The sequence below is a fragment of the Hypomesus nipponensis genome, chromosome 14 (genome assembly GCF_054491055.1).
Source record: "Hypomesus nipponensis isolate SF chromosome 14, ASM5449105v1, whole genome shotgun sequence".
In the NCBI taxonomy this organism is placed as follows: domain Eukaryota; kingdom Metazoa; phylum Chordata; class Actinopteri; order Osmeriformes; family Osmeridae; genus Hypomesus; species Hypomesus nipponensis.
Window position 1 is genome coordinate 18,451,659 of NC_140374.1, and position 15,304 is coordinate 18,466,962.

General features: G+C 41.2%; 2 protein-coding genes and 1 long non-coding RNA gene across 6 annotated transcripts; 1 reads left to right on the top strand and 2 right to left on the bottom strand.

The window, feature by feature from the left end:
* Nucleotides 1–398: 398 nt before the first annotated feature.
* On the top strand, nt 399–5,456 carry LOC146258955 (uncharacterized). Of its 4 annotated transcripts, none has more exons than XM_084672458.1 (9): nt 399–497; nt 608–681; nt 774–827; nt 1,232–1,331; nt 1,418–1,454; nt 1,569–1,705; nt 1,977–4,425; nt 4,625–4,661; nt 4,773–5,456. In XM_084672458.1, the coding sequence occupies exons 3-9, from the start codon at nt 779–781 to the stop codon at nt 4,904–4,906; spliced, it is 2,943 nt and encodes a 980-aa protein (XP_084528584.1). In that variant the 5' UTR covers nt 399–497; nt 608–681; nt 774–778; the 3' UTR covers nt 4,907–5,456. The 4 variants fall into 4 exon arrangements, with proteins under 4 accessions (XP_084528584.1, XP_084528586.1, XP_084528585.1 ...); XM_084672460.1 differs by having other exon boundaries at nt 779–827; XM_084672459.1 differs by having other exon boundaries at nt 404–493.
* A 3,381-nt stretch (nt 5,457–8,837) lies between these two features.
* On the bottom strand, nt 8,838–10,132 carry LOC146258956 (uncharacterized). The gene is made up of 3 exons (XR_014729752.1): nt 10,016–10,132; nt 9,604–9,712; nt 8,838–9,465 (listed from the first exon to the last, which is right to left on the bottom strand). It is a non-coding gene; the product is annotated as an uncharacterized LOC146258956 (long non-coding RNA).
* Nucleotides 10,133–11,527: 1,395 nt separating this feature from the next.
* On the bottom strand, nt 11,528–14,994 carry LOC146258957 (ADP-ribosylation factor 4-like). The gene is made up of 6 exons (XM_084671565.1): nt 14,769–14,994; nt 14,002–14,082; nt 13,751–13,860; nt 13,417–13,488; nt 13,083–13,208; nt 11,528–12,993 (listed from the first exon to the last, which is right to left on the bottom strand). Exons 1-6 carry the CDS (start codon nt 14,833–14,835, stop codon nt 12,907–12,909), a joined length of 543 nt encoding a protein of 180 aa, XP_084527691.1. The 5' UTR covers nt 14,836–14,994; the 3' UTR covers nt 11,528–12,906.
* Nucleotides 14,995–15,304: the final 310 nt, after the last annotated feature.

Below are 15,304 nucleotides of genomic sequence, written 5' to 3' on the forward strand. Positions count from 1 at the left end.
ACCATACTCTTCGTTTAATACATTACACACAGTCCTAAATATAGGCTGAATATCTACGATTATTAGGGAGTTAGGGTTATGCTAAATAGGGTTTGTTTGAGGTTGTTTTTCAAGGTTATGCACCTCTGTCAAGTTATCGTTCTACTGCCATCTAACGGTATGAAAAGCAAAATGACGCCCCCAGTTTGCAATAGGCCTAGTGTTCAGAATTAACTGTGGATGGCAACTTTAACCATTGCGTGTAACAATAATGACGCTAGTTTAAAGGTCGAAGGTGTCAACGTTTTGTTACTAAAGAAAAGAACACATCAAGAAATAAAAGTTGTGTTACTATGACGTGGTGAACTTGACGTAGCTATATGCTAAATTCGTCACAGAGATGCGGTAAATTTGAGTTCTAAATTGGCATTACTTGTCGGGAGTGCATCTTTTAGACGACTGAAGATTTGTGATTACATTTCCGTGACCTCCGATAATGTCGGAAACAAAGGAGGTAGGTAAGGATTTCTTCTTCAAACGTTTTTGGATAGAACGCGTTGAGAAAGCCTATGGCCTAACATAAAAACTATAACATGGATATTTGATTGTCTTTTCGCTTTTTGTGAAGGTGAATCCTCCACATATAAAGAAGAAAGATCCATTAGCCCCTAAAAAGCAGAAATATAGGGCTGACCTGACAAGGTAAAATGACATGGTTGGTCGGATTAACAGAGCCAATTTATTAGAGCTGAGTTCCAAGTGTATTTGACATTTGGTCTATGCTTACTTTCAAGCTAAGATGAAGCCAGAAAAGTCATCGGATATGCCTGGAGCAAAAATGGATGGAGGTGGGTTTTCCATGTAATTTCTCTGGTCAGTTAACTTGCACATTGTGCTCGCCGACAAGTGTATTTTGTATGGCAAGCTATATCTAGATTCGATTATTCTTTCCCAATCCTGGTTCTCGGGACCCCCTGCCATGCCCTGCCCTGTTTTCTTTTCCTCTTCCTGTTAACCTGGTTAAAATGTATGGGTCATCAGCCTGATAACAACCCGCTCATTTGAATCAGGTGTGTTGGAAGAGGGAAACATCTTAAACATGCCGGGCAGGATTGAGAAAAGCTACCTTATATCAACGATGGGTTTCATTTCTGCAGGCTGAGGAAAAAGATCTAAATGTATGACTCAAAATTAGGGTTTGGCAAGTGAATAAAGTGAAGGTCATGTCTGACAATGGATAGTTGTCTTTCAGGTCACTGGGTGGGGAGGAGTCAGAGTGCTCCTTACTCCTCAGAGACAGAAGATGTCTGCTATCCCATGATTATTCAATTCCTGAAGAACCTCACAGACGAGTGAGATCCAGTTTCTTTATATCTTGTCTCCAACATGTTCACATTTTTAGCAAATGCAAATGACTTATTCATTATTTCTCTCTCAGACAATGGCTGGCCCTTAGGCAAAGCATACACAACCCTGTAAGTGCATCTCAACCTTGTTTTAGAGGAATAACTCTAAGAAATGCTGCTATATTTATGAAACTGATGAGGCCACTCAAAAACACTCTGTCACTTGTCTACTATTCAATGAAGGAATCTAGAGAAAAAATGTCCAAGGCTTGCCAGGAGATTGTGAAAGTGATTACCATGACAACGTTCCGACTGCTGGTCCCGGCCATTATGGAGGTGCTAAAACAGGAGGACCTGGAGGACCCTGTTACCTTCAAAAGGTAAATTATTGAATTACTCTTAAAATTCCATGCTTAAAATGAATGAAATAACAAGCAACATTGTTTTCAGAGCTGTTGTTATAAAAGCCTCCTACCAAGCATGGTCCCAAAATGTGTTACTGTTTAAAACATGTGTATCTGTTTGTGAAAATGCATGTAATTGTGCACTAAATTAGTGACCAGACTTGCAATCATAATACTTTGTAATAACTGTCCATGTAACACTGGACATGCACTGTATTAAGAGACAAGTTGCTTTTGCTTGTTTAAGACGATCCCAAAGTGCCATGCAGAAGCCTGAGACAGACAACCATTTGAGAACCCTCTTTGGGGTGACTGAGGAATCTATTCTGCAGTCACTGAGAGCCACATCACCCTCCAGTTCACCTGAGCTGACCAGTGTGCTGGTGGGGGAGATCGTCAGAGACATTAACAGCAGCATCTCAGCAGTGGTCTCTACCTGGGGTAGTATCTCACCAGTGCCCGGATGCAGTCGATCGGTCAAGAATGCCATCAAACAGATGGGTAGGGTAATCCATGTTGGCCTACAAAGGTTGTGCCTGTGTAAGAAGCCAGGGGAAACATTGGCCTCAGAGGGAGCTTTCTCAGAAGCAGGGAAGTCCAGCACTCTTACGGAAGTTTTATCTGACCCAAACTTCCAGAAGAATGCCTCTAGAACTGTCAGTGGGATCCTGAAGAAACAAACCATTTCATCCTCTTTAGAATCTTCAACTTGTGCCAGTGCTTCTGCCAGTCTGATGAATATGTGGGGCTCTGCTCCTCCCACTCTCTCCCTGGCCCATGCCCAGTCGGCAGCCTCACTGATTATTCAGTGCTTTGTCAGTGACATGGAGGACGTTTCCATGCACTTGTGGTTCGAGAATGGTACAACAACTCCCAAACCGGAGTCCACGCTTTCTGAGGCCAAGACGATTTATGGCTCAATGCAAGCAAGGTTGAGGAATTTTTTCACACTGCCAAGCTCAACAGTGTCAGAGCAGCTCCCTATAGAGGAGGAACTAGAACTGTGCACCAAAGAAGTAATGAGCCTGATTCTGGATGCTTATCGTTCCGAGTTTGCAGCGGTTGGATGGCCTACTTTAAAAGTGGATGGAGCTTCACCTATGTCCAGCCCTCCACAGAGGCCGTATATGGAACAACTCCTAAGTCATCTTGAAAAGCTGACCATCGCTTCATCATGGACTGAAATCCAACTGGACTCACCTGGATCCTCCACAAACGCAAACCTGTACAGCATAGGAAAATTGTCACCTGAGCGCATTCTAAACAAAGTCAAAGATGGGGTCACTGAGGTGCTTTTAAGAAATTCTGTGAGTTTCAAATCAGCCGCACACTCTTTACCTCCTTCTGAGATCGATATTGATGATGAGGCCTCAGAGATCATCACATCTTTTGTTTCAGATGTGAAAGACATGGCCCAAGCTATTAAGGCTGTTGACGGCCAAGAGCAGGCTGATGTTGAAGAGCCACTAAGCACAGAGAGGGATGCAACTGAATCCAGCCCCAGTCACAATACCATAAGACACCCAAGTATAAGTGAGAACATTTTTTCTGCCACTGTGAATCTCTACAAAAACCTTCAGAAAAAACTGTCCCAAGGGCCTAAGAATGAAAAGCCAACATTTATGTGTGAAGAAAAACTTGTAACTAGCACCCACAGTGGGCTTAATAAGAGAACCATCTTTGAGTCTTTTTCTGAGGCCCAGTCAAGTGTTTGTCTTCAGCAAGAAATGTCCAAATCTGAGGAGATGGAGAACTCTGAGGAGCTCTCCCAGCTTCAAAGGACGGTGGGAGCCATGTTGAAAAGCCTAGAAGGTATCAAGGGTTTTGATGAGGAGCCCCCAAGAACGGGCATATCGGGATCAGAGAAGATGCTGGAGGGCGTGTCCTTCTCCCTCCCAGGAAACCCCGTCCCCAAAAATGTCCCTGTCATTGCCAGCCCGATTGTCAGAAGCACCATTATTGATACAAGTATCGAAAGAAAGCCAGCTCTGTCACCCAGAGTGTCAGATGTGGTAAACATCATTCTAGACCACGTGGACCCAAAATATATACAGGTAGCCACATCTCCTGGTGATGGTCCCAACACAGCCCTCCAGAGACTGGAACAACTAAGCTCCGAGGGCAGGATCGGTGACCTCTCACGCGACCTTGTTGATCAGCTGCTAGTTGCGATGTCTGATGACGTGGACACACTACTAGCGTACACGAGCCCAGCTGAGAGAGGCGTCTCAGACACTGTCCTCTCCGGAAGTCCGAGGACTGGGGAACAGCCATTGAAGCTGTTCACCTCAGAGCTCATTTACAGCTTCACAGAGGAGTCAGTTAAACGTTTACTCCTCCCACTCCTCCTCCCTCCTCTGGGAACCTCCCAGAAGGTGACAGCCTCTCAGGATGTGACATCGTCACCCCACGTCTCCAGATGCCCCAGAAACAGACCCTCCTCTGGATGCTCAGTGGGTTCAGACAGCTCAGTACTCTATAATAACACTGTGAATCTTTTCACTAAAGCGATGGTCCAACAAGTGATGGACATTCTGTCCCCGGATTCAAAGTCAAGTGCCAAATCTTCAACAAGCCCTACGCTGTCTGCCAGATGTAATGTGAAAAGCAATCCATTTGATGGGCTACTCAAAGAAGAGGGCAGTGCAGAGAATAAAATGATTGTCAAGAAGGCAAAGAGTACATTTAACATTATGGTAAGGCCTATACATGGTCATATATTTTACACACTTTTCACACATTTAGTAAGGTGACCTGGTATTTATAGTAATAATATAAAGCCAAATGTAATTTGTTATATTCGAAGAGAGTAGACTATCCTAATCAGTTAATTCAGATACACCACATTTTCCCCCATAATTCCACATTTTTTCCGATTTTTCCGACAATGTCCAGTCAACTCAGGCAGTAGAGGACCAATCAATCTGCATCTGTGAGTCAGCAAGAAAGACTATACATCATAGATTGTTTATAGGAAAAATAATTGTACATTTGAAAGCATTTTGGATGGACAATTGTCTCTCTGATTCTCTCCTTACTCCAGCTTCATGCAGTGTGTCCCAGCAGGCCCCAGAAGAGGTACCACCTGAAAACCAGTCTCTTCTAATGCGGATCTTCTCTGCCATGACCCTGTGCAACCCGTTGTTCAAGAAGGCCTCCATGACCCAGATCCAATAGCATCATTTACTGTTTAATCAATCTGCTGTGCCTTTTTATGCAGTAAATAGAATTGCATTCATTTCATTCTTTTGTATCTCATGTATTTCATGGTTCCATGACTAAAATGTTGTCATATTGGTAGATTGGAGTGGGAGCAGTTAAAAGGCAGAGTAGATAATGTTGTGGAGAAGCACTATTTGTCATATTTGCAAAAATAAACGTAACATCCCCATAGCAACCAATGAATGGTTTGACAGTAACATTTTCTAAATCCGATATCTGTGGCTGTAAAAAACATGACCCATCATTTACATTGGACAGAACGAAATGATTGGATGGCATTCGGATCAAATTTAATGATTGGATGGGCTACTTGTCTGTCTACCTACCTACCTCCCGGCAGAAGTCAGGCAGCCCATTCATGTTTTTGGGAGGAGTGGCTTTAAAAGAAGGGGGTGGGATATTTTGGTTTGAATGCTTCCTGCCTTTAAACCATTTTGTTATTTGTTGCAAGTTTCAAGGCTCCGTCTGTATTTCTGGTTTGCTCGTTGTGTGTTGTTGACTTGTGTCAAGGCATGTGTACGTGTTTAACAAATGTGTCATTTACAGTATGGATTAAAACCCATTCAATCATGCATCTCCTGCTTTGACCATCCGTAGGCTCTGTCATTGATGCCTTTATATATAAGGCCATTCTTGGGCTGCTCCCATACTACCTTTGTGTCCTTATAAAGCAGAAAAGTGCCAGGAAATACTCTTTGCATTCTCCGGACTGCGTCATGCTATCTGTCCCTTATGCCTGTACGGAAATTGGAAAGAAGGCTTTTGTGTACTCTGCACCCTCGGAATGGAAATGTTGCAAACTGTCTTGAAACTAAAGGAATTAATTTCGCTTAATGCTTTTAATTAAAAAATGAAAGCCGTACAGACAGATTCCTTAAGTTCCTTAAATGTTTTTAATGTACCTGGCTACTCCTAATGTCTGTAACTATGTTTGTATGTATGCTGCTGCCTGTCTTGGCCAGGACTCTCTTGAAAAAGAGATTCTTATGTCATTCTTATGTCTTCAATGGGTCTTCTGATTAATTAAAGGTGATAATAATCTCATTCTTTTATTCACTACATTCAGCGGGACAGTTTTAATTTATGGGTTCATTTTTAAAAGGATTTGCTTTGACACTGTTATGAATTATGACAATAAGACAGAATTATGACAGCGCAAACCTCAACCTTTTAGAATTGATGTCCCTTCCCATATAACCAAGCGACAGAAATACTCAAATATAATGCATATACACATAATGCGTCTGCATTGTAACATCATAGTGTTTACAATGTGTGTGGAACAACACAAATAAGACAGTATTGACAAAACACAAATTGTAATTTGGTTTGATACTGTTTGTTACATTTAGACATTTAGCAACAAACATTTAATTTGTTACTCTCTGTGCATTCCCTTAGGGAGTTTCTCCTTTCCAAAACTGTGAAAGTGCGGAAATTCAAGTAGCTCTACCTGGGGGTATTTTGCTTTTCTATAAACAAACATGTAGAAAACACATCATACAAAAGGCATGTGTGAACTCCAAAGTCGCCTTAACCAAAGACGATGTATCTTTCCGTAAGAGAAAAACTTCTGAATTAAGTTTTAATCTGAAGTGACAGATAGAGGCTTTTAAATAGGACAGGGATGCCACAATATACTATAAAGTACATCATACCCTCAATGATATTGATTCACTGATTCACATGCTGTGATATTGGCATTTATGTAGTCCCTATTTTGCCCAGCCTTTTTACCCTGTAATGATCACCCTCATTGTTATAATAATAACACAGGTGTGGGTAACTGTGGATATACCAACAGTTTAACCAGGGTGAAACAGCACAAGCGAACAGCTTGTCACTTGTGCTGTTCCACCCACAACACAATACAGTTCTGTTCTTCATATTAGCAAAATACAAATGTTGTTCCATTTTGAGAGTCCACACATGATGGAAGATAAAATATACTTCCTGTTCAAGTAGTTGACTCAAGGTCCAGACGTATCATGTCTGTAAAATGTGATTTCTGTCCACACATCTCACCGTTACTCGTGAAATTGTGTGGTCTACCCCTGGGAGTAGACTAGGGTCTAGGACTGTTCAGTCATTGTGAAACAAAAATCATCATGAGGTTGTTTCCCTTGTCATCGTCATCACTGTCTTCACCCTCCTCATCCATTGTCGCCTAGAAAGTGAGAAATGTGTACATTGAGATAAGTGTTTGCATTTCAGTTGTATTATGTGTGGATGTCAGAAATCAAATTCTATTACTGTTTTACCAAACACCTTTTCCCACCCTTTCCCTTTGTACTCTCCACCCTAGTTGTTTCTGTGAGGCCACATGAAAATGCCTAACCCATAGTAGCCTATATGCAGCGTGACATATGTTAATATGTATATATATATATATGTTAATATATACAGAAGGTATAAACAGGTATTAGCTTACGGATTGAAACATGTTGATAATCAGAATTTATTTTCTGAGTGTATAATAATAGTTCTACAGACAGATTCATATTAAACATATTACTCCGTTCACTTAATTATGCTAGCAAATGCATACAACTTACTGTCAATGTGTTCCGATAGTAATTCTGCAGAAGATACGTAGAGGATAGCTTTATAGGCTACTGCCAGAAACTCAACTGGAAAAATCAGATGGACTCCTCCCCTTGTCCTCTTGTGTTGGAAAGCCCCGACACATCAAAAGAAAGCATCTTGTATAACTGGGTATAGAGTATGCACTAGCCTAATCCCACACCAAATAGTTATAGTGCATTAATCGATTTATCTGAAAAAGTTACCTATGGCCAAATGGAAACCAAACGGGTTCTTCACTGGTTGACTGGATAGGCCTATAATAAAATAACATTTCTACAAAGCATGAGGCAAGATAACACGTAAGAATTAAACTATGTGAACTCTACAATCATATAATTGTATAGTAGGCCTACATATGTAATTATATATAACTGTAGGCTAACATAGTTATGTTTATGTGACTATTTCTAATACAATGTGGCTTCAGTACACGTGCACACTTTAATAACTTTAACATGTAAATTAACGCAAAAGTTAATGTTAAACCTAATATGCGAACCTATAAATATGCACTGTTGAAAGGAGTGACAGTTGCCTCTTTCATTTCCTTAAAGCACGAGACTGTCTTCACTGTATGGTTTCGTTTGCAAGGAAACAAGTTTTATATATGCTCAGCGCAGGCTGCTCAGTGTGTTTGCTTTTGTTTCTGATTGCTAACCAAGTCATAACAACACACCTTGCCAAGTCAAATGATAATGCATTAATTTAACATATCCGTTTATCCAAAGTGACTTACAGGAAAAAATTGAACCTGTGAACTCTTGATTTGCTTTAAGATTAAGCAATACCCATCCCATAAAATCGCCCTGTCATCATGTTATGAGTTAGGCTATGACTGATCTGTTTTTGTATGTTTGTCTTATTGTGTCCCTTACGTGCAGTTGGGGCTGACATACATAACATCGGGGTGTGTACAGGTATAAAATGCAACAGGATGTGCTTTATGGTTTAACAGGCTAGACTTGGGTGTGTGTGCTATATGAGAGGTTTGTTGTCTCTTTGTTTGACAGGGTTTAGATCAGCAGATCTGGTTTTATGTTCTAAGAATTATCCAAACTTTAAGCGCTAATGTTAGGGTGCTTCTTTTTCATATTAGCCTATAATATAGTCTATATATAACATATATGAAAAATCAGCCCACTCCATGATGATGACACTGAAGAACAGTTAGGCTGAGGTTATGAAATCCCAACAATTTAAGCTCCAAGCAACATTTGCTTTAAGTAGGCTATCCATATTTTAGTATACTCCTCACTTTATGATCTTCACAGACATGGAAATAAATGATTAATAGACCACATTGTTTCAGTTGCAAAGGTTTGTACAGTTTTTATTGGAACAGTTTTTAATGTTTTTTTTCTCAGAAAAATGCGTTCTGCTTTATTTTTTAATAAAGGGGTTGTGTTTCTCAGCAGGCCCCCCCGAGCCGCCGAACCAAGCAACACAGACAACCAGAAGCCGACCGGGAAAGGGGAATTGGAAAAAAGTATTTGTTTGGCTTTGGTTTGGTTGCTTCTGTAGTCTAGGTTTTTTGGTTCGTGGTTTGAGGTCAGTGCGTTATTGTAGCACTGGCTCTGCACGCGCCGCTCCCTGCCGTACATGTATGTGAACACGACGCATTGGACTTGTACCTAAGGCAGGCAGCCATCATCACAGTCTGCATCAGGGCTACACCCGGTCCAGGTTAGCAAACGAAGTGCAATGCTAACCTGCGCAGAGTCACCCTTGTAGGGCTCACTACAGCGCACACATCAAATGTGGCCTATGCTGGCCCTGAGGCAGCGTGTGAGGTCAGCTGTTACTGCCTATTGCAGGCCGCATCTAATGCTTGTGTCCTCATGACAGGACGGCGAAGGGAGTGACGTGACCCTGCCCTTGGCAGCGGGGATTTCTTCGCCATCTCTTCCTCCTCTTCTCTCGCCTCCTCACTATGGGGAAACAAATTGTGGGCAGATTATGTACTAATTAATTTACATTGTTACGTCTTTCTTCATAGTTTTTTCATTGCTGTTATTGTTTTGGGTCATCTGTTTGTATGTAGACATGATGAGGGTGTTTAAACTTACACAGGTATGGGTTATTCCCATGAATGTCCAATTACAGCAAGCAGAAAGGGTGGGGCTCCATGGAGTAGGGGCTCCAGAAGTAACCGATTAAAGATCGAAGGTCACAGTCCTGCGGAATAACAAAGTAGGAACACATATGACAAATGTATCGTACCCAAGGTGGATTTATCTCATTCATATAACTACACAAGTATAATTCATAAATATACAGATCCTAACCACATGCTATGTTTTAATTAGATATCTAATTCCATCCAGAAAACAACATGATTGCCTTCCCCCCACTTCAAACCAAGTACCCTTTGTAGTCATAAATTACATGTTCTAAGCATATCAAGTGTAAAACACAAACTTTAAAACACACATCCTAAATATGTTATGCAAACATGTATGTAAAAAAAATCCAACTCACCCCATGGTTTCTGCAGTGGGGGTGAAACCACAGCAGAATAGAAAGGACTGGTTTAGCTCCGGGATTTCTTTTTATGTTCAGTGACAGTGCCGCCCCACCCATGAGTCTCCTCCCAGAGCTGACGACAGCTATCACAGGAAAGCACCTAAATAACCCTCAGTACGCCCTGTCTGCTAGTTCTGCGATCCTTCTCTTAATTTCAATTCCAGCACAATAACACGTTCCTTTCTGTTTGTTCCAGATGACCCTGTTATAATCTGTCAAACTTTATTCGCAGACTTAGGGTTCAGATACACAGACAAAACAACACATGAAATACATTACACACAAACACAATAGAGGATGAAGGTTTAGAAAAAGAAAGGTTGTTCTAGAGCAGTGGTTCTTAACCCTGTCCTCAGGGAACCTCTGTCCTCAGGGACCCCCTTTCCTGCATCTTTTAGATTTTTCCCTGCTCCAACTAACCTGATTAAGAATCAGAATGGGATTTATTCGCCATGAAAGTTTGCACAGACAAGGAGTTTGCTTTGGCAGGAAGGTGCAAACAATAAACATATAGGAACCTAAAATTGAAATATGTGAACTATCTATACTAGGGGTACATAATCTAGCAGTATTAAGTGGAATTAGAATTAAACAAAATATACAATATAATAAAATATAAGTAGCCGTAATTTACAGTAAAAAAAAAACGTTATCTAGCTCTGTAGAAGCCTGTACGTACATGCAGCCTGAACATAAAGCCTGAACCTGGAAGCCTGGTAACGAACATGCATTTGAATTAGGTGTGTTGGAGCCAAGAAACATCTACAATATGCAGGACAGGGGTTCCCTGATGACAGGGTTAAGAGCCACTGTTCTAGAGAAACAACTGAAGTTGAACTTGTTATTGTTCAAACAAACACCTTGTTTGTTAAAACCAAGATGACCTCATTTTCTGATTCATTATCATGAACACACCCTCTCATATCTCTATTACAGTGCACTATGATAGGATGTTTAGATAAACCTTGCTTTGTTGCAATACATACTTGAATATGATTAATTCAATTGCCCAAGTATAACCACCCTGCTCTAGAGTCATTCTCTCCTGCCTTCAGTTTCTTAAATCTTCTTTGGGAGGGGTTTGGGGTTTCTTAAGAGCCTGATACTGACACACACGCAGTGAGCCACAGTGCATGCAAGCTAACCCTCTGGTGGAATGAAGCTGCCATTTAATGATCACTAAGGGTTTGTACTGGAGGCTCTCTGGAATGTAGTCACTGAAACAACCTTGCATGTTGTTAGAAGGTACATAAATGAAATATTGCACATGTATAACAGTGTAAATTAGGATCACAACTCATACTGTATTAAACACAAAACCCAAATCTGCAGATATGTGCTGAAGCTACAACCGGATAGGAAAGATGGGCAGGATGTGCTTTGTGGTTCAATAGCCCTCCAGGGTAGATCACTGAGGCAGGCCTTAAGGTAAGTATGACTCATTGCTATGAAAGAAACTCAAGACAATTGTTTTTTTTAATATAGTCATTTTCTTTATTTAGATTTTTTGTAAAACAATTAGCACAATTTAACAGTGGCAGCTCCATGCAAATTATCAAAGCATTGGTTGGAATGTTTGCCCAGTGCAGTTACAGGGCAGGTGTGTGTGTTAGAGAGAGGTGGAAAGCAGAGTCAGATTAAGCACATATCAGCCGTCAAAATACCAACAGAAGCCACTAGCAAACACTGCTGGGTCATAGAATGCCACTCAACTGTACCACAAGTACATTGGCCATGGACCAATACTGAGGAACTCCAGCCTACCTTTCCTCACCCCTTTTTAGAGGCCTATTGACTGGATGCTGGACAGGTAGGGTCAGGGTTTCCACTTCTGTTGAACACTTGCCTGAGGCACAATGTCTCAGCATGTGGTGGGGGGGGGGGTCTCCAGTATTAAAACAAAAGACAGAAACATCCTGGTTGAGGGAGTGCCCACACACATTCAAGCAATCTGTGCTCACAAAACCCTGTGGTTTCCACTTCCCATAACTTTCATCAGAGCACATGGGGAAATTACTTATTGCATAACGTTGTCCTGTTGAAACAGGACAGAAAAACATCACTGGTAAAGTATCTGTCTCTGGGGAGGAGAGTGCAACTACACAACCAGATAAGAAAGGATTAGATCAAGGCCAAGAAGTAACATACAGGAGCCTTCAGTTTATATCAATTCCAAATCCTTTCTAATCTTGTTGTAGTTGCTCTGGACCTATCCTGAGATGCAATGGCATGGGAGTGAAGACACAGAGGTGAGGAGGGGAAAGGCCAGCTGGGCTTGTAGGCTCAATGTCCATTAGGCCAAGTGGAGCTACAAAGACGGGTACAAGTTGCCCATAAAAATATATATTTACACAAAAACAAAAAAGAGAGAAAAAAAAATGTCAGACCAAACTTGTAACTCCTCTCCTGCATTTGTTGTTGTGAACAACATCTACCTACTCTAACTGAGCACTGCATAGGGGTGAGAAGAAAAGAAAACTCCCAAAGATTCTCCTCGCTGTTTACTTGATGTCTCCTGCTGCCATTTGCCGAACATGCAACTGAAAGCACAACTTATCTGCTGCTATATGAAATAGGGATAAGGAAGTAAATTAAAGGGATGTGTAGGGATGACTATAAAGTAAAAGAGGGGGAAAAAAAGATGTTCCAATAAGTATTGATTGCATTGTCCGACAGTTATGTCCTTCCTGCGCAAACAGGTAATTGGAGATCAAATATCTCTTGATTGGATGTCTTGATCTTCCTTCCCCTTCATTTGCTGTTCTTTTCTCTCCCTCTCTCACTCTCTCTCTCTCTCTCTCTCTCTGTCTGTCTCTCCCTTTCTCCAGTCGGCCTGTCGTTCCACTTTAGTGCTTGGACAGTTCGTTGGACAGCCAGTCTAGTCCTTCGTAGAGTCCTGTGCCCTGGGTGGCACAGGTTGCCTGCACGTGCCACTGAGGAGCAAGACAGGAGAGTGGTCTGAATATGAAGGCTGTGTGTCTGTGTGTGGGGACCTGTTAGTGCGAGACATAAAGACACTCACAGTTCTGCTGCGGAGGCTCTGTAGGCCCAGTTTGTCTGTGAGGTCACTGACAGCCATGGCATTTGGAAGGTCCTGCTTGTTAGCGAACACCAGCAGTACTGCCTCTCTCAGCTCATCCTCTTGCAGCTGGACAGACAGAATAAGCATTTTGGGGGGGTTAGACAACTTCAATACAGTCTCAATATTTAATGATCATGTAACTAAGATCACCATGTCCGCGTGTCGACTGATGCTGCAGTCCTTCCTTCAGGTGGACTGACCAATATATTTTTTTTTATTGAAAATATATCACAACCTGCATACACAAGGTAAGGTATTGGGGTCAGTTAAATACCATCTTAGAAAGTTCCTCTGCAGACTCTGCCACTCTTTCTCGGTCATTACTATCCACTACAAAGATAAGGCCCTGGAGGGAGAGAAAAAACAGATAGAACAAGAATAAAGCTTCATTCCAACTGTTTCTTCACCATAGAACTAGAAACACAGGTTGGTGGTGTTTGTATGTCCATTTGGATACAATTGTCAGTTAAATTAATGTTAAATGTATTCAACTTTAGACACCAGTTTTGAAATTAGCCCAGACCTTTGGCAGACTTGCCCCATGTGCATTTCGTCCTTGTTCGTGTGTGTGTGTGTGTGTGTGTGCATAGTAGTGTGTGCACACACACCTGTGTGTTCTGAAAATAGTGTCTCCAGAGGGGTCTGATTTTGTCCTGGCCACCCACATCCCAAACAGTGAAGCAGATGTTCTTGTACTCCACTGTCTCCACATTGAAACCTAAACATACACATCAGACCAAATATCTTTAAATGAACTTCTAGGCCTGGGCAAAGGCCGCTTCTAAGATGATATACAAATAACAAGAAAATTAGGAGGATTGACACTGATTTGTCCTTTCTCTGACACTGAATCTCTTACCAATAGTTGGAATAGTGGTCACTATTTCTCCCAATTTTAATTTGTACAAGATCGTCGTTTTCCCTGCTGCATCCAATCCAACTGTAATATGCCAGAACACAAAAGATTAGAGCTAGCTATGTCATATCATAGGGCAGGAAGAAAAGCTTATGGTAGGTAGCTAGTTAGCTAGTTACATTACGGAGACTGGGACCAGTAAAATTCAAGATGTACACAGGTGATTTTGGCTCCGATCTGTATCTGGTTGGTTATAATTATAACTAGCGTAGGTAGTCTCGCTACCTAACTAACATTAGCGTAAACAACCCTGGCCCAGCCGTACCAATATTTAGTGCTAGCTAGCTAGCTAACTTATTGGCCCTGATCATGACGTACGGTGTAGAGATGATTGATATAGGCTAAGCTCTTCAGGCATTAGCCTCGAGACATATTGACAAACTAGCCACCTAACTAACAAGTTAACTTCTCCTACAACAAGTTAGAACAATATTGGCTAGCAAGCTAGTACTACACACTAGTACTGCTTAGTTTTTAACTAACCACATTATCCAATGACGTAAATTTACAGCGTTTTGTCAATGCTATTACCGTACATTGAAGTTTTGTAGCCCAAAAGCTATATTGATGAGATTGTTAAATCTATACTACTGATAGTAATTAAAAAACAAGTAGTCAACTGATGATGTATTAATACTAGCATAGCTTAACTAGCGTAGTTGCTATACTTCTGCACCGCTAACACTGTTCAGTAGTTAGCTAACACTTACCCATCAGAATTCTCATTTGTTTCTTGCCAAACAGTCGAGAAAAAATGGACGAAATTGTAAGCCCCATTTTTAAAATTTGAGCGCCTTTCTTAAATGTTTCTGATATAATACAAAACGTGTGGTTAGCTCAGTTTATGACTTCGAAGTGAGGAAAAGGCGAGCACCGTTCGTGTCCTTTCCTGATGCCACGTCCGGGGCCAACGTGGAACTCACAACGTCATGTGTTTTGAATAAACTTTATGAACATTGCTCTACAATGTACTGGTGAATAAATGAAATCGATGAACATTTGATTGTATGAGGTGATCAGGAAGCTGAAGCAAATATTATACAGATAAATAACAAATCCACTTCACAAAACTACCTTGAAAAGATGGACAAATTATACAGCTTAGACAAGGACAGTGGTAAGTTACAAAAAAGCTATGATTTACACTGTACTAACCAATCGATTTCACTAGAGGTCACCCGGATCAACAACATGTCATCAGCCGACGTTCATGTTTCAGAACCATTTTACAAGAACTTGTCTCTAG

Bases quoted from the DNA above. Each gene is read 5' to 3' on its own strand.
- LOC146258955 (XM_084672458.1), top strand. From the start codon at position 779: ATGAAGCCAGAAAAGTCATCGGATATGCCTGGAGCAAAAATGGATGGA. The intron at 1,332-1,417 runs GTGAGATCCAGT...TTTCTCTCTCAG, and splicing joins CTGAAGAACCTCACAGACGA to ACAATGGCTGGCCCTTAGGC. The intron at 1,455-1,568 runs GTAAGTGCATCT...TATTCAATGAAG, and splicing joins GGCAAAGCATACACAACCCT to GAATCTAGAGAAAAAATGTC.
- LOC146258957 (XM_084671565.1), bottom strand. From the start codon at position 14,835: ATGGGGCTTACAATTTCGTCCATTTTTTCTCGACTGTTTGGCAAGAAA. The intron at 13,209-13,416 runs GTATTTAACTGA...CTGTCTGTCCAG, and splicing joins CAGAGGAACTTTCTAAGATG to CTGCAAGAGGATGAGCTGAG. The intron at 12,994-13,082 runs GTGAGTGTCTTT...CTTGCTCCTCAG, and splicing joins AGAGCCTCCGCAGCAGAACT to TGGCACGTGCAGGCAACCTG.